Below are 19,476 nucleotides of genomic sequence, written 5' to 3' on the forward strand. Positions count from 1 at the left end.
TAGAATTGAGAAAATTGACCAGGAACTAACATTAAGTGGCCTCTTGCAGTTCATGAGATGGATACATCATAGTGTATGGAAAAACAGTACACTAGAGAGCGCTCTTTAGAAGCAGTGGCTACAGCTCCTGATGATATATTAACGGAGTTATACACAGCGAGCTTCAGCTGAGCCGAGGCATCTCAGAGGAGGAATTAAAGAGCTCACCAATTAAACATTTCTTTTTACAACATGCTCTTCTCTTACAAATAACCCCCCCCAAAAAAAAACCAAGGAAAGATACAAGATAAAAAGGAGATTTCATCCGCAGATCCATTCAGTCAGTTGGTTTGGTGCTGCACACCCACCAAATCACATTTGTGTCAGCTATTCATACACTGGAATACATTCTTTAAAGAACACACACCACATTGAATTTCAAAGTGTCCACTGAGTGCGGAATTGTAAAAGTTTTACAGTACCTTTTTCCACAAGATTATTCAGCACAATTGATGCATGAAATTGTTTCTCTGGAGGTTAAAATAGATGTCAGGAAAAGTTACCAATGCTTCTACTCCACTAAATTCTCTCATGCAAACACAATTTAACACAGAGCAACTGCAACAAAAACTAAAATTGTATAGGTATATTCACAGGGAGACCTAAGAGACTTAAGATGCTGGAATGTTGAGCAAAAAAAAACAAAGGCTGGAGGGACTCAGCGGGTCAGGCAGCATCTTTCGAGGGAAATTATTGGACACGTTTATTTATTTCCCGCTACAGATGCTGCCTGGCTTGCTGAGTATATTGTTTGTTGTTTATATATATGTGTTGGACCTTTTTCAAAGCAAACTTTCCCAAGGCATTTCACAGTAGTATTGCCAAATAATGCACCACATAACGAAATATTGGGTTGGACATGCAGAAGCTTAGTCAAAGATTCAGATCTAAAGGAGAAACTTTAAAAGTGAGGAAGGTTTAGTGGATGACTTTAGTCTTTAGACTTCAGTGATACAGCACGGAAATAAGCCCTTCGGCCCACCGAGTCTGCGCGGATCAGCGATCCTCATAGCACTAACGCTATCCTATAAACTAGGGATAATTTACAATCTTCACAGAAGCCAATTAACCTACAAACCTATACATCTTTGGAGAGCGGGAGGAAATTGGAGCAATCGGAGAAAACCCATGCGGTCACAGGGAGAAGGTACAAACTCCATAGAGACAGCACCCATAGTCAGGATCGAACCCAGGTACCTGGCTCTGCAAGACAGCAGCCCTACCGCTATGCCCCATTCCAGAGCTTAGGATACTAAACGTATATCATCAATGGTGGAGGAATCAAATTGGGGGATGATCAGAAGGCCAGAATTGGAGAAATGCAGATATTTTAAAGGAGATTACAGTGATAGTGAACAGGCAGATTACAGAGACATTTGGATAGTTGGTTAACATATGAGGAGCGTTTGACGACACTGGGCTTGTATTCACTGGAGTTTAGATGAATGTGGGGGGACCTTATTGAAAAGTACCGAATAGCGAAAGGCTTGCAGAGAGTGGATGTAGAGAGGATGTTTCCGCTGGTGGGAGAGTCTAGGACTAGAGGTCATAGCCTTAGAATTAAAGAATGTTTGATTTGATTTGATTTGATTTGATCCCTTTATTGTCATTCAGACCTTTCGGTCTGAACAAAATTACGTTACCTGCAGTCATATACAATAACAATAAATAACAAAACATACAATAAACACAAATTAACATCCACCACAGTGAGTTCACCAAGCACCTCCTCACTGTGATGGAGGCAAAAGCCTTAGTCTCTGTCTCTTCCCTCCTTGTTCTCCCTCTGCGCTGAGGCGATCGATCCAGGCCGATTCCGCTCTCCAGTCCAGCGGACCTCCGTGGTGATGTCGCTGCTGCCGAAAGCCGGAACGCGAGTCCCGCTGCATCAGCTCCGAGTCGCGCTGCATCAGCTCCGAGTCCCGCAGCCACAGCTCCGATTCCCGCAGCCTCAGCTCCGATTCCCGCTGCATCAGCTCCGAGTCCCGCTGCATCAGCTCCGAGTCCCGTAGCCACAGCTCCGAGTCCCGCAGCCTCAGCTCCGAGTCCCGCTGCATCAGCTCCTCAGCTCCGAGTCCCGCTGCAGCTCAGCTCCAGCTCCGAGTCCCGCTGCCCCAGCCCCGGGCCGCTGCAACAGCTTCGAGTCCCGCAGTCTCAGCTCCGGGCCGCTGCAACAGCTTCGAGTCCCGCAGTCTCAGCTCCGGGCTGCTGCCGAAAGCTGGGACGCTGCATCAGCGAGTCGGGCCACCGCTGCCTCAGCCCCGAAGTCGGCCAGCCTTGCGTTGGAAAGTCCTGGCTGGCTCTACCTCCAGAGCGTCGAGGTCGGTCGCAGGTTGGAGACCGCCAGCTCCGCCATTAGGCCTCAGCGCAGACAGAGGCAGAGAAGGGGATAAGACAAGAAAAAGTCGCATTCCCCCGAAGGGAGAGACAAAAAAAAACATGTTTCACCACCCCCCCATAACACAACCTAATAAACTAAAACTTAGCCAAAACAAGACAAAAAAACCAACAAAAAAAAGTAAAGACAGACGGACTGCAGGCAAGCCGCAGCTGTTAACAGCGCCACCACTTCTGGTCTTTAGGAAGGAGATGAAGAGAAATGTATTCAGTCAGAGGGTGGTGAATCTGTGGAATTCATTCCAACAGAAGGCTGCAGAGGCCTAGTCAATGAATATTTTTAGGGCAGAGATAGATATATTCTTGATTAGTACGGGTGTCAGGGATTATGGGCGGAAGGCAGGAGAATGGGGTTAAGAGGGAGAGATAGATCAGCCATGATTGAATGGCGGAGTAGACTTTGTGAGCCAAATGGCCTAATTCTGCTCCTATCACTGATGACCTATGACAAGATAAAGTCAATGTAGGTTAGCATAGATGATGTGTGAATGGCACTTGATGGGAGATGGAATACTGTTGGCTTGAAGGGCCGAATGGCTTACTCCTGCACCTATTTTCTATGTTTCTAACACATACTTGAGGAAACAAAGTGCTGGAGTAGCTCAGCAGGTCAGGCAATCGACGGAGAACTCAGATGGGTGATGTTTGGGGTTGAGATCCTTCTTCAGGCCCAGCCATGTTCTCCAGAGATGCTGCCTGACTTGCTGAGTTACTCAAGCACTTTGTCACCTTTTGTGTGTTAACCAGCCTCTGCAGTTCTTTGTTTCTACAACCCATAATTGGATTGTTTGACTTTCAGAGTTCGTAGAAAGAGGTTGTTAAATGGTTAAGAGTTCATTGGAATAATCCAGTCTAAAAGAAGCAGCATGTGGATACATGTTTCAGTAACAGGCAAACTGAAATCAGGGAAAACTACAATAATCGGGTACAGAGAATATTTACAATGATGCTGTCAGGGCTAGAGGGTCTGGGCTATAGGGGGAGGTTGAGTAGGCTGGGACTCTATTCCTTGGAGCGTAGGAGGATGAGGGGTGATCTAATTGAGGTGTATAAAATCATGAGAGGAACAGATTGGGTAGATGCAAAGAATGGGAATCGAGGACCAGAGCACATACTGTTGGTTTAAGATGAAGGGGAAAGGATTTAATAGGAATCTGAGGGGTAACCTTTTCACACAAAGGGTGGTGGGTGTATGGAAAAAGTTGCCAGAGGAGGTAGTTGAAGCTGGGACTATCCCAACATCTAAGAAACAGTTAGACAGGTACATGGATAGGACAAGTTTGGAGGGATATGGGCCAAACACAGGCAGGTGGACTGGTGTAGCTGGGACTTTTCGGCCGGTGCGGGCAAGTTGGGCCGAAGGGCCTGTTTCCACACTGTACCACTGTGCCTCTATGACTCTAATATGAACAAATAGTTGTTCTCATTGATATCAGGGATACTTGATTTGAAACTCATCTTGGGTTCAAACAGGACACAAAATGATACATTCTGCAAAGGCAGGTATATGGGAGAGAACTATATACTGAGAGATAGACACAAAATGCTGGAGTAACTCAGTGGGTCAGGCAATATCTCTGGAGAAAAAGATTAAGTGACGATTTGGGTCGGAACCATCTTCCCCAGTCAACAAAGGGCAGTTATGTACTCCACTCTTTCCGAGGTCATCTCTTGCTGGCCCCGTTTTGTTCTGGCCTTTTCTCGCCTCCAGTCTCCCCTCCTACCCCCACCTCTATCTTTCAATCTGAAGAAGGGTTCTGATCAGAAACTTCGCTTATTCCTTTTCTACAGAGATGCTGCCTGACCCGCTGAATGACACCACCATTTTTGGTATATCTTCAGTATAAACCAGCATCTGCAGTTCCTTCCCATACATATACTGAGTGATGCTGTATTCTTGGCATGGAGTGTTACTAACACAGAACACAGGTTAAAATATAGTCCTTAGCAGTACTGAACCATGTTCTAGTGCTTGAAGCTCCATTGCTGGGAATAGACATCATTGAATTTATTAGGGGAGAAGGAATGGGTGACATTTTGGGTTGAGACCCTTCTTCACAGCTTTTTGTGTCTACAGGTATCTTCAGTTTAAACCAGCATCTGCAGTTCCTTCCTACTCATTAATTTTATTCTTTGTATTATGAAACCTTTCATGACAGAATGTTGCCTATTTAATAATAATTAATGCAATCCCACACATATTTATAAATACTCTAGCTTAGTTATTACAATTTAATTTTATCTGTACTTCTTCCTTGCCTGATTAATGCAACAATAACAATATGGAAAGTCACAAAGGTTGAAAAATTCTTGAGCCAAACACATGATTCACCAGGCAGTTCCAGAAATAAATACATGCGATAATTGCAATAGAATTAGTTTTTAGTTTTAGTTCCAGTTTTAGAGATACAGAGCAGAAACAGGCCCTTCAGCCCACCGAGTCCACGCCGACCAGCGATCCCCACACTATCCTGCACCCAATTTTACTTAGGCCAATTTAACCTGTACATCTTTGTAGTGTGGGAGCAAACCAGAGCACCCGGAGAAAACCCACGCAGGTCACGGGGAGAATGTACAAACTACACACTGACAGCACCCGTGGTCAGGGTCAAACCCGTTTCTCTGGCACTGTGAGCCAGCAACTTTATCGCCATGCCACTGTGAATTTAAAATCTCAGGGCAAAATCACACACACGCACAAGTGATAGCATCTTTCTGAGAATGCGTGGCTTCAGTGAGGATCGAAACAATGGTATTTAGATATTGAATGGAGATTCCCATGAATCTTTAGATTAGAAGGGAGTAAGAATACAGACACCACCCTTTGTGTGGAAAAAGTTACCCCTCAGATTCCTATGTGTGAAATGTTTTGAGGGATAGCCAAGAGCCATCCATGAATGTTCTGTAGCAAAAGATTGAAAATTTGCTGCATTTATGGAGTCCTATTCAAGTTCATAGTTGTAAAAGTAGACTAATTCCAAAAAAGAGCATGGGGATCCACAATTCGTTTCCTAAATTAAAAGTAAGAGAATACTGACGTTTGCCCATATTTAGCAATCTACTACATTTTGAGAAGAAAATGGGACAGTACATTTTATGTTAAGAGATTACATCGTATCATAGATTCCTAATTATGGAGATATACATTGAATTAATGAAGAAAAACATAGCATCATTTTGATTACTATTATTTCATTATTAAATTTCATTGTTAAACATAGTATCATTTTCATTATTATTTTTTCATTATTAAATTTCATTATTAAACATAGCTTAATTTTCATTATTATTATTTCATTATAAAACATAGCATCATTTTCATTATTCCCCACAGCCCAACATAGAGAGACAGTCAGAGAAACATGCAAACACGCACCACATATTCTAGGGGTAATGCGATACGGTTGATGAGGGAGATGGCTCAAGAACGTACCAGTGCTGCTTTGGATAGTTCTCACGGTGGTGGTGGTTCGAGGTGGTGACGCAGACCTAAGTGACAAACATTCATCATCCTGCGAGCATCCACGCTCGATGGCCCGCACATAGCTGTGGCTTCGCATACGGAAACACCCCGGCATCGGTAGATCCAACGCCTCCACCGCCTTCGACTCCAGCTCGCTAAATACCGACTCGCAAACAGACTCGAATTGCCCATTAACTTCCACTTCACTCACCTGTGGAAGATAGATCAACGCTAAATGACCTTTAGTTCAGAGTAAGCCGGGTATCACAAAGCTTTTATTCTACAAAATCACCGTCTTTGGTCTACCTGGCTGATGGTGCTCATGGCTCTCATGTAACTCTCGTTGCGGGAGCGAAACTTAGGTGAGGCGAGAAGCACCGCCGGATCCAAACTATCCAAACTTCTGTTGATCGAAACGTCACTGACCGCCCGCAAGTAGCTGTGGCTTCGTATCTGAAGTTTGGGGGAGTGTTCGCTGGATATCCTCGGGGGGGGAAAAGAAGGGATGACTTTGCATTACGTGTGGGTGGGTGAAACAACAATCAACCAAGGTAATTATGAGCAGTACTCCACTGTAAAATTCATGTTTTTCTTTATAATTTATGAACACAGATATGTCAAATAGTCACACAGCGTGGAAGCAGGTCCTGCGGCCCCATGCCGCCCAACATGCCCCGTCAAAACTAGTCCCATCTGCCTGCATTTGGCCCATATCCTGCTAAAGCTTCCCTATCCATGTACCCGTCCAACTTCCAACTGTCTTTTAAACGTTGCAATAGTACCTACCTCAACTACCTCCTCTTGCAGCTTGTTCCATACACCCACCATCCTTTGTGTAAAATAGGTACCTCTCAGGTTCTCATTAAAACTTTCCCCCCCTTCAATTTAAACCTATGTCCTCTGGCTCTCGATTACCCTACTCTGTGTTTACCCGATCTATTCACAAGTTCATAAGTTGTAGCAGCAGTATCAGATCATTCAGCCCATCAAGTCCACACTGCTATTCAATCATGGCTGATCTCTTTCCCTCTCAGCCCCATTCTCCTGCCTTCTCCACATAACCCCTGATATCCTTATTAATCAAGAATCTGTCAATCTCCACATTAAAAATATTCATTGACTTGGCCTCCACAGCTGTCTGTGGCAATTAATTCTGCAGATTCACCACCCTCTGAGTAAAGAAATTCCTCCTCATCTCCTTTCTTTAGGTACATTATTTTATTCAGAGGCTATGAGCTCTGGTCCTAGACTCTCCCACTAGTTGTAACATACTCTCCACTTTGCATGTGTGGGTGGGTGAAACACCAGTCAACTAAGATAACAATGAGTTACACTCTACTCAAAAATTAGTGTTTTTCTTAATAATTTATGAAAGATTATTGTAGAGAATCGCAGTTTTGCAATATTAGAATTGAAAAGCAATCCAGAAATGATCAAGATCCTCCAGTGGTATTCAGTCGCTCAAAATGCTTAATATTATTAATGTTTAATATTATGCCATTCCTAATTGTCACTGTATGTCATGTTGTCACTTGCGGTCGGAGCACAAAGGCAAATTCCTTGTATGTGAATACTTGCCAAAATAAACTTATTCATTCATTCATTTAAAAATACTTTAACGGGGTGCGGGGTAAATTTTTCCCCACAAAGGGCAATGGGTGTCTGGAATGCACTGCCAGGGTTGGTGGTGGAAGCCGATAAGATAGTGGCGTTTAAGAGGCTTTTAGATAGGCAGATGGATATGCAGGGAAAGGAGAGACACGGATTATGTGCAGGTAGAAGGCGTTGGTTTAACTTGGCATCATGTTCAAGGGACCTTGTGGGCTGAAGGGCCTGGTTCCATGCAGTGACCTAATGACCAAGGAAGGTAGATTCATAAGAGCATATTCATCAGGTAATCCTATCGAAGGAAGGAATCAGAAAAAATATGAACTGCTGACTATGAAGAATAACAGTTTAGAAATTGGGTTTAAAATTCCAAAATGCTACTGACATGAGGTGCAGCACTAATGTTTGGCAGAACTTCTGCTCATCATGACTGAGTCTGCCAAACTGATTTTCTTGGAACTTGCTAAATCTTGAATGGAAATTATTTAAAAAGGGATGACAAATTTAGAAACCATTTTTAAAAGAAATAAATCATTTGGAAAAGTTTAGATATTAAACTGAAGAATGCATTTGGAGGAATGGGTGAATGGCAATGATTTAGACTACTTCAAGTTTGTTGATTTTGATTCATATTAAAAGCCCTGTCCCACTGTATGAGTTCATTCAAGAGTTCTCCCGAGTTTGCTCTGATTCGAACTCGGGGATTTACGGTATGGCCGCTCGTAGGTACTCGGGGCTCTCGTGGACATTTTTCAATATGTTGAAAAATCTTCACGAGTCTTCCAGAGCTTACCGCGTTTCCCGAGTACCTGCCGTTAGCGTTATGAGCCGCTAAGAGACGTCCCCGAGCTCCGACGTATCCGCTACGTTCTTTCTATCTGCTTACCACGAATTTGATTTTTTTTTAAACTCGGGAGAGCACTTGAATGAACTCGTACAGTGGGACAGGGCTTTTAGTTTAGTTTAGAGATACAGTGCGGAAACAGGCAATTTGGCCCACCGAGTCTACACTGAACAGCGATCCTCGCACACTAAAACTACACTACACACACTAGGAACAATTTTACATTTATACCTTTATACCAAGCCAATTAACCTACAAATCTGTACGTCTTTGGAGTGTGGGAGGGAACTGAAGATCTCGGAGAAAACCCACACAGGTCACAGGAAGAATGCACAAACTCCGTACAGACAAGCACCCATAGTCAGGATCGGACCCGGGTCTCTAACGCTGTAGGCAATATACTGCTTTACCGCTACGCCACTGTGCTGCCTTCATGTTATCAGAATTGTAAGTTGAGGTAAAAATATTTTTCTTTAAAAATGTATACTTAATGTCTTTATCTCTCTTTCATCGACTAATTATTTCTTTAAAAGTCTGATACAATATGAATTTAAAAATATAATGAGAGCTGTACAATCTGTAGACAAACTGAAGCCATTCTTCTTCATCTAATCTCCCTACATAACCTATGTGAACAAGGATGATGAATAATAGATATTAGTAATTGCTAATTCAGTTTACAATCTACTGGCCATTAAAGCAGAGAGCTAATTCTCTGTTAATATTATCACAAACGACAAAATCTGTTTAGCTCATTCCCATCACAGTGGGAAAAGCTGAGGGTTGTTCTATGACTCAGATGCAGTGGGATGAAGAAGACTGGCAAGAAGCTAAAGGATGTAAAAGGCTCAAAAATAGTAAGACTGTCGTTAACAGGGAATGAAAAAAATGTCACGTGGTTAACTTATTCTAGTTCATGGGTCACGGAACTGGGGGGGGGCTGCAGCTCCTCCACTTTTTTGGCGAGACATGCTTCATAAGCCGGCCCACAGGCATATTTTTCTCTTCTTCTGAGGACCTCTGACATCCAGAATCTCAGAACAAGCACACAGTGAGCGCGGCAAAACCAAAGATCATAGCGGAACCCCCCCACTTTCAAAAATGTTCCGTGGCCCCTATAGTTTGCATGCAGAAAGGAAGTCTGGCTTCCAATTTGACCTTAATGGCACAGTGATGCAGTTGGTCGAGCTGCTGCTTGCCGCGAATATAGACACAAAAATGCTGGAGTAACTGGAGTGTGTCGGGCAGCATCTTGGGAGGAAAGGAATAGACAGTACCCGTAGTCAGGATCGAACCTGGGTCTCTGGAGGTATAAGGCAGCAGTTCTATCACTGAGCTGTCGTTCTAATTTTCTCAGGCTCAAATATATATCCAATAGATCATCTATCTTTATATCCAATATAGATTCTATTATGCAACTCTACAGTAGCGCAGCGGTAGAGTTGCTGCCTTACAGTGCCAGAGACCCGGGTCCGATCCTGAGTATGGGTGCTGTCTGTACGGAGTTTGTACATTCTCCCTGTAACCACATGGGTTTTCTCCGGGTTCCTCCCACATTTCAAAGACGTGCAGGTTTGTAAGTTAATTGCCATCTGCAAATTGCCCCTAGTGTGTAGGATGTGAAACTGGGATAAATAACAGAATGAGTGTACAGGCAATTGTTGGTCGGCGTGGACTCAGTGGGCCGAAGGGCCAGATATCATGCTTTATCTCTAAAACTAAACTGAATCTGCCTCAGCCTGTGCTTGGGTCAAAACATTCCAGGTTTTAAAAATCTACATGTGCAAAGTAATCCTTAATAGCCTTTCTCCTCAAATTTCACATGAGATCCAAATTAACATCCCCTCATCACCGATTCTCTGATTCAAACCATATTCCTATTTTAATCAAAGTTCTTCATAACACAAAATGCAATAAAGTTTCAATGAGGCTTTCTTTGTTGACATGCAATTAATTAGCCTTGCAAGGTAGCCTCATCATTGTAGCTTTTTGATACTGGCAACACACTGGTGAATATATACCTCCAATGACTTTGATGTCTTTTCTACAATGAGGTTGCCAAAATTGAATGCAGTAACTGGAGAATAACATGAGTAGCTTATGTATTTTCTAACCAGAGACTGGAAATTGCAGTGGACTTTTATGAGACAATGATAATGGTTAAATTTTTTATGTGTCTTGTAAAACTATTTTTAAGTTGCAGCATATGAAAAGAAAATGTATGGCCTTCTGTCTAGTGAAGCCACTAAGCTGATTCTCTGCTTCCACTAATCACCTAATCCTTTGTAAGCACAGCACTAGTTCAAATGATGTGCGGAGAATTCTGGCTGATAAACAAATATGAAGAGTTTTACATTTAATCTTTTACTTGGTGACAGTGAATCCTTTCCATATTGGGTGTTTCTGAGTGATGGACTTTGTCTAAATTCCATGCATCATTGATTCTGACCATGTTGACGTTCCCTTCTAACATCCAGGATTGCAATTAAGGTGGAGGGTTCAAAATGTTGTTATATGAATCTAGCACACTTAAAAAAAAATCTTTCATTTACGACTATTCCTCTAAACTGCCCTGCTTTTGAGGTTTTTTTAAATAATACACCTATTCCCTGAGCTTACTTTTGCCTGCATTATAATTATGTATAATGTTCCCACTCATAAGCTTTGAAGGAGAAAGCAAACAAAAAAGAAAGCTGTTGTTTTCAAACACAATTGAGCTGTAATCGTTGCTTATAACTGAGTAGATAATAATATGAACTAAACTGAACAACTCTTTCGTGCGGAGAATGCCGAGATTTGTATTCAGTTCTTATTACCCTAGAGTGAAAGAGTGCTCACAGTAATATGTTGTTGATTTGCCCCTTAAATCGAAATCCTGGTTTGTTGCAATAATATGAGAATGATCAGTTTGTCTCAGCATTACATACAGATCATTATTTTATACAAAATTGTTTAAATTCTGCATTAGAGCCTCCTAGATTGGAAAATAAATCTAGTTAATGAGGGTCAGGAAATTAATGAGATTGCCAGAATTGCATGCAGTAACTGGAGAATTACAGTAGTAGTTTTTTGTGTATTGTAAGGGTGGCACAATGGTGCAGTGGTAGAGTTGCTGCCTTTTAAAATACACCGCCAAAGACCCGGGTTCGATCCTGACTGCGGGTGCTGTCTGTACGGAGTTTGTATGTTCTCCCCATGACATGCGTGGGTTTTCTCCAGGATCTCCGGGTTCCTCCCCCATTCTAAAGATGTACATGTTTGTAGGTTAATTGGCTTAGTATAAATGTAAATTGTCCCTAGTTTGTGTAGGATAGTGTTAATGTGCGGAGATCGCTGGTCGGCAGGGACTCGGTAGGCAGAAGGGTCTGTTTCTGCGCTGTATCTCTAAACTAAACTTTTGCACAAATTTGTTTACTTTCTGCGTTAGAGCCACCTGGATGGGAAAATAAATCTAGTTAATGGGGTCAGGAAATGAGATTGCCAAAATTGCATGCAGTAACTGGAGAATTACCACATTTACCTCACACCTCAAAAAGGCAGCGAGCATCATCAAGGACCCACACCACCTTGGCCACACTCTAATTTCACTCCTGCCATCGGGAAGGGAAGAAGGTATAGCAGTCTGAAAACCGCGACCTCTGGGTTCAGGAACAGCTTCCCAACAGTTACCAGGCTCTTGACACTACAAACACCAACTAAACATTGATGTATGAACTGTCTTAGTTGTGCACAGGATTTCGGGCTTCTGTGTTGTTTTGCACTAACATTGCGTTTTCAAATTTATTAAACTTTGTTTTGTTAGTTTTTATTACATTCATAAGTTTATCAGTGATAAGAGCAGATTTAGGCCATTCAACCCATCAAGTCTACCCTGTCATTCAATCACGGGTAATCGATCTTTCCCTGTTAACACCATTCCCCTGCCTTCTCCCCATAATCCCTGACACCCGTGCTAATCAAACTCAATGATACATATTGAGTACTGTGTTTACACACCCGCTTTGCTGCTGCAAGTAAGAATTTCATTGTCCTGTTTTGTACATGTGACAATTAAACACTCTTGACCAGATAAAGGTGCCAATAACGTTGGTGTTTTAACCTGTTGCTTACTTGAGTGTGGTGAGCTCTGTGAGGGATGGCTGGGTGGCCTTGAGATAGCTCTCTCGTCGCGCGGCAATCTTTGGAGAAGGTTTGGGACTGGTGTCCGAGTCTCCACTGTCGTCATCGGCCATTGCTTTAATGTAACTTCCGCTGCGCATTCGCCGACAAGGAATTTCATCTTCTTTCCCTTGTGGAGAATAGCCACTCCATTCATCTTGAGGAACCTAGTTAAATATCACACACAGAAGTGAGACATGTTGTTCCTTGGGGCTGGCAGACAAAGATGTGGTAATATTGTTTTGTTTAGTTTAGTTTAGTTTAGTTTAGTTTAGTTTAGCGTCGAAACTGACCCTTCGGCCCATTGAGTCCATGCCGACCAACAATCCCCACACTATCCTACACACACAAGGGACAATTTACAATTTTACTAAGGCAATTAATTTACAAAACTGTATGTCTTTGGCGTGTGGGAGGAAACTAGAGCTCCTGGAGAAAATCCACGCAGGTCACGTGGAGAACGTCTCTGTACAGTCAGCACCCGTAGTCAGGATCAAACCCGGGTCACTGGCACTGTAAGGCAGCAACTCTACCGCTGCGTCACCGTTACAGGGCAATCAGTGATTCTATAAATCATTTTGACTACATTATGGTTCAAACAGACATTGAACAAAGAATGACACAAAGCATTGGAGTATCTCAGCAGATCAGGCAGCATCTCTGGAGAACATGGATAGATGACATTTTGGGTTGGGACCCTTCGTCAGACTGATTGTGGGGGGTGGGAAAGGTGGGGGGAGGGGGGAAGAAAACTGGAAGAGATGAGGAAAGAATGTGCATCTTAACCTATTTGAGGTTACAATTTAAAACATAAGACAAGATAGCAGAATTTAGGGTAGCTGAGTGCCACAGTGGTAGGGCCGCTGCCTCACTGTCCCAGAGACCCGGGTTCAATCCCAACCTCAGGTGTTGTCTGTGTGGAGTTTGCACATTCTCTCTTTGAACGCCTGGGTGCTCCGGTTTCCTCCAACTTTCTAAAGACGTGCGGGTTTGAAGGCAAATTGCCCCTAGTGTGTAGGATGTGAAACTCGGGTAAGATCGAACTTGAGTACGGATGATCGATGGTCATTGTGGACGTGGTGGGCCAGAGAAGGCTGTGGAGGCCGAGTCAATAGATATTTTTAAGGCAGAGATAAATAGATTTTTGATTAGTATGGGTGTCAGGGGTTATGGGGGGAGGAGGCAGGAGAGGGAGAGATAGATCAGCCTTGATTGAATGGTGAAGTATACTTGATGGACCAAATGGACTGATTTTGCTCCTATCACATGAACTTACGAAGGGCCTATCTCTAAACAAAACTATTTTACGTTGACAATCAATGTTTCTGACAAATATTTAATGAAACAATTATGCAGACACTAAAGACTGCAGATGCTGGAATCGGGAGCAACAACTATCAACCATTACTTTGTCATTCATCTTAAAGGACTTTGGCATCTTGAAGCCATGATGTTGATTTAACTTGCTGCTTCTGGCTTATGTTCAAAATTTGTGGTGGCATTCTTCGAGAAACATAGAACTGTAGATGCCAGTTTACCACAAAATGCTGGAGTAACTCAACGGGTCAGGCAGCATTTCTTGGAGAACATGGACAGGTGACGTTTCAAGTCAGGACCTTTCTTCAGACTGATTCATAAGGCATTCACCAGGCATGTTGCCATTTATCCATTGGTCAAAGTTTAGAATATGAAGTTTAAGAACTGAGTTGTTTTGATATTGGAGAAATGTGTCTAGTTGTCTAGTGTAATCAATATTGTAATATAGAATTTCCAGAGGCTAACCTGTGCAGGTCAAACTTCCACAGCAGCAATTTAAAATTGTTGAGATAATCTTCAAAACAGCTACATAGAATATTTTATATTCATCTTGGGAAATAGACAGGCCTTGAGTTTTATAGCCCATTCAAAGACCCATCACCATCAGTATAGACAAATCTGTACCAGTCTGCCATTTTATGATTCATTTCTCCCATCTGAAGAGCAGCATTTGAACTCACAATATTTGACCTTGAGGTAAGAATATTCTCAACTGAGCCACAGCTGACAAGAAGCCACATAGAAGAAGAGTCTTGACCCAAAACGCTACTTATCTATGTTTTCCAGAGATGTTTCCTGACCTGCTGAGTTACTCCAACACTTTGTGTCATATATAAAAGTTTTGGGCCAGAATTTGTAAGGGTTTCTAAGGTTTCAAAGGTCTTTTATTGTCACATGTACCAATTAAGGTGCAGTGATACGCAAATTACCATACAGCCATACGAAAACAAAAGCAACAAGACACACAAATACATAATAGTTAACATCAACATCCACCACAGCAGATTCCCCACATTCCTCACTGTGATGGAAGGCAAAAAAGTTCAAACTTCATCTTCTTTATTTCTCTCGCGGTTGGGGCAGTCGAACCATCCGTCAGGGTGATCAAAGCTACCGCAGCCTGCAGTCGAAGCCCCCACGTTGGGGCGGACGAAACTCCCGCGGCTTGGAGTTCCCAATGTCGGTCTCTGATGTGAGACAGGTTTGAGATCCGAGGTCGATCCCTGGCAAAGGGATCGCGGGCTCCGCGATGTTAAAGTCCCGTAGGCAACTGCGGTGGAGCTCCCAAAAATCTCCAGCAAAGGCCGCCAACTCCTTGATGTTAGGCGTGCACAGCCTAAAGTTGTAAGACAACTTGTTCTGTTTGATGGTACAAAAAAATGCTGGAGAGACTCAGCGGGTGCAGCAGCATCTATGGAGCGAAGGAAATAGGCAACGTTTCGGGCCGAAACCCTTCTGTTTGATCTTGTGTTTGTGCACGCCAGGGTTGATTACATTTGTTGAAACAGGGTGGATCATGTGAAGATTGCAATCTCCCACCCCCTCCCCCACATGAAACAAGCTAAAGAACACTAAAAACATACATTTAACATATACTATTTAAACACAAAGAAGAAAAGGGCAGACAGACTGTTGGCGAGGCAGTCATTGCTGGCGCCACCCAGCAATGGGAAGAGCCAAGAGCATTTACTCTCATTATGAATCCGACCTTTCTGTCCTGAGCCTCCTCCATGGCCAGAGTGAGTCCCACTGCAAATTGGAGGAGCAGCACCTCATATTTTGCTTGGGTAGTTTACACCCCAGCAGTATGAACATTGACTTCTCCAATTTCAGGTAGTCCTTGCTTTCTCCCTCCTTCCCCTCCCCTCCCCAGCTCTCTCACAGCCCACTGTATCCGCCTCTTCCTTTCTTCTTCTCGCCCCCCCCAACCCCACATCAGCCTGAAGAAGGGTCTCGACCCAAAACATCACCTATTCCTTTGCTCCATAGATGCTGCCTCACCCGCTGAGTTTCTCCAGCATTTTTGTCTACCTTTGATTTTTCCAGCTTCTGCAGTTCTTTCTTAATCAACTGTCATTATGGGGAACGTCTGATAGCAACATCTGGAGCATTCATATGGAAATTGGAAATTTCAACGACGCAGTCAGTAATTCCTCTTCCACTGGATGTGCCAATGCTATGTAATTGCCTGGTCAAACTATTTTGATTGTTTCAGAGCTGAACTTTAAAATTGAGATGCTGAAATTATTATGCATCAGTGAATAAAATATAAACAGATGTCTTATCTTAAGTTGCAATCACTGTTAACTTGTACATCTACAGCGTCCCAGCGCCAGAGAAACAGTTTTGATCCTGACCTCGAGTGCTGACTGTGTGGAGGTTGCAAGTTCCTACTGTGTCCGCGTGAATTTCCTCTGGGCGTTCCGGTTTAGTGCAGATTTGTATGTTAAATGCCCTCTGTGAATTGTTCCTAGTGTGTAGGGAGTGGATGAGAAAGTAGGATAACATTTAACTAGTGTGATCAATGGTCGGCGCAGACTCGGTGGGACGTGGGGCTATTTCCACACTGTATCTCTAAACAAAACTAAGCTAACCTAAGCTCTCTGACCCTGACCCAATTTTATTCTGGTCAATATATTTATTGCTTAATATTTTATTTTCTTATGATATTTCAGCTACTACGTTTATCAAAATGCTTATGTTCCAATCTTTACTCTTTGTAAGACATGTTAATATTTGACATGTAAATATGAATAGCTTGATTGTGTTCATGTATAATATTTTCTGATTTAATTCTATGGCACACAAACAAAATGAGGAGGTGGGGGGTGGAGGGAGGGGTACAGTGGCGCAGTGGTAGAGCTAGAACTAGATCGGTCTAGGTAGGCAGAGAGTTTTAAGGGCGGAACTTCAGAGCGTCGGGTCCCAGCAGTTGAAGATAAAGCTGTTGCTGGTGCAATATTTGAGATTAAGATGCTATGAAAGATGCTGCAAATTTACAGAACATTGATTTGTTGAATGGTTTTAAGACTTGAGGATTTAAAAATAACCCTCAGTGATATGAAATTTTCCAAACTGACAACATCTGTATCCACTTTGGGGTTGAAATTAATGCAATACTAATTAGAACACAATACTAATTAGAACAAAATAGAACACAAGAAGAAGTGCCTTTTCCACACCACAGTCATAAAGTACAGTTTTAGGGCAGCACGGTGGCGCAGCGATTGAGTTGCTGCCTTACAGGGCCAGAGCCCCGGGTTCGATCCTGACTCTGGTTCTGCCTGTACGAGGTTTGTACATTCTCCCTGTGACCGCGTGGGTTTCCTCTGGGTGCTCTGGTTTCCTCCTACACTTCAGTTGTGTAGGTTTGAAGGTTAATTGTCTTCTGTAAATTGTCTCTACTGTGTGGGATAGAACTAGTGTATGGGTGATTGCTGGTCAGTGCAGACTCAGTGGGCCGAAGGGCCTGTTTCCATGCTGTATCTCTAAACCAAAGTAACCTATCGAAAAATACTGAATGTGACATATTATTGACAAAAAAATTTGAATTATAATAGTGGCAGCTGCATGGGCCATGGATATTACTGTTTTATTTATTTTGGCAGAGGTAGGTGTTGGCAGAAACCTTTTAATATTATTCTCCCTCAGATTATAGATCATCCATCACATCCCTGGCTACCGAACCTTCTATTTATCACAAGCACGAAACAAAATTCTGCTAATATCTTTCTAAACTTGATTTCATGTCCTGCTGAATTTCTGGCAGTGACCTCAAGCAGACTACGGATGGAATGGTTGAGGGTTGAGTTTAGATTGGGTTTAGTTTATTGACACGTGTACCGAAGTACTGTGGAAAGCTTTGAACAGGAAGAAGGGGAGCGAGTGAATCACTGAAACAGTAGACACATAGAGAATCATAGAGACATTCAGCGTGGAAACAGACCCTTCGGCTCACCTTGCTCATGCTGACCAAGATGCCCCATCTACACGGCACACCTGTCTGCATTTGGTCCATATCCGTCTAAACCTTTTCAATCCATGTACCTGTCCAACAAGGAACTAGGCTCTTTGGCCCACTGTGTCTGCGCTGACCAAAGAACCCGTACACTAGTTCTATGTTATCCTACAAACCTGCACCTCTTTGGGAAGTGGGAGGAATCCAGAGTACTCGGAGTAAAACCTACATGGTCAAAGGCAGAACGTACAAACTCTGCATAGACAGTGCCCGTACTCAGGATTGAACCGGAATCTCTGGCATGGTAAGGTAGCAACTCTACTACTACTCACTGTGCTGCCCTGATTTGTCTTCTGAATGTTGTTATAGTACCTCCCTCAACTACCTCCTGTGGCAACTCCTTCCTTATACTTACCACCCTCGGTGTGATAATATTGCCCCTCAGCTAAATTGCTCTTTCAGTATTTAAATGCAAGACTGATTTACAGTATCATTCTGCCAGGGTGATAATTCTGCTTGGCAAATATGTTCCCTTGTAATAGCTGTAATTATAGTCCACATACAACAGGACTCTATATTTTTCATATTTTAACATTTAAAAAAGCAACCTCATGTTGACCTTTTCATTTCCACTGATGATGAAATACCCATTATCGGTTACAGAAATTCCACCTGCAGTCAGGCACCACAAAACTCGTTTGTATTCTTTATATATGCACACACTATTTTCCATTTGGAATGAATGGATAAGGCGATTCTAATATTTTGCCCCTGTTTTCCCGTTTAATGCAAGTCGGTGCCACACGGCCCAATACTAGGGGAAAAATATCACAAGGGGAAAAAAAATATTATGAAAAATATTATGAAACAAAACAAGAAAACCTAAGATTCGTCTCATAATTCCAGGAGCAATTGTAGAGATCAGCTGATATTCCCACTCAATAGCTTGCAGGTAATTTTCAAAACGCCTGATAAATTGCGCATACAAGTTTCACTGATTGCTTTTTTTCCAACACAATCCAATGTAATAATTCTGTAGTATTTCATTTTATTTTTGGTTTAGTTTAGTTTAGTTTAGAGATACAGCGCGGAAATAGGCCCTTCGGCCCACCAAGTCTGCACTGACCAGCGATCCCCACACATTAACAGTATTCTACACACGAAGGGCAGTTTATATTTATACCAAGCCAATTAGCCCACAAACCCGTACGTCTCTGAAGTGTGGGAGGACACTGGAACACCCGAAGAAAACCCATGCAGGGCACGGGGAGAAAGTACAAACTCCGTACAGACAGCACCTGTGGTCAGGTTCAAACCCGGACCTCTGGTGATGTAAGGCAGCAACTCTACCACTGTGCCACTGTGCTGCCCCATGGTTTGTTGATGACCAAAGGGAAATATAAATGCAGTCATAGATAACAATAAACTCTTTAGACTGATGCCCTTGGAGTTATTATTTCTCCTTGGCATGTGGAGCAAATGTTCTTGCTATGCCAAACAATCTGATTTTATGAGGTAAATGTGTGACTTACATTTTTATGGAGATCAGAATTAGGGTGCAAATGGGGGGATAAAATCCCCCCGCAGTGGTAGAGTTGCTGCCTTACAGCGTTTACAGTGCCAGAGACCCGCGTTTGATCTCGACTACGGGTGCAGTCTGTACGGAGTGTGTCCATACTTCCTGTGACCGCG

The 19,476-nt window shown here is 42.9% G+C and overlaps 1 protein-coding gene across 3 annotated transcripts in view; it reads right to left on the reverse strand.

The window, feature by feature from the left end:
• dlgap1a (discs, large (Drosophila) homolog-associated protein 1a) overlaps positions 1 to 19,476 on the reverse strand; it is a 648,178-nt gene that overhangs the window by 146,342 nt on the left and 482,360 nt on the right. For all 3 annotated transcript variants that reach the window (XM_055634211.1, XM_055634209.1, XM_055634210.1), the window contains 3 exons: positions 12,462 to 12,676; positions 6,206 to 6,383; positions 5,870 to 6,110 (listed from right to left, as the gene is read on the reverse strand). In XM_055634211.1, coding sequence (XP_055490186.1) covers positions 5,870 to 6,110; positions 6,206 to 6,383; positions 12,462 to 12,676 — 634 coding nt within the window. The remainder of the gene's footprint in view (positions 1 to 5,869; positions 6,111 to 6,205; positions 6,384 to 12,461; positions 12,677 to 19,476) is intronic.

The sequence above is a fragment of the Leucoraja erinacea genome, chromosome 4 (assembly GCF_028641065.1).
Source record: "Leucoraja erinacea ecotype New England chromosome 4, Leri_hhj_1, whole genome shotgun sequence".
Taxonomy (NCBI): Eukaryota; Metazoa; Chordata; class Chondrichthyes; order Rajiformes; family Rajidae; genus Leucoraja; species Leucoraja erinaceus.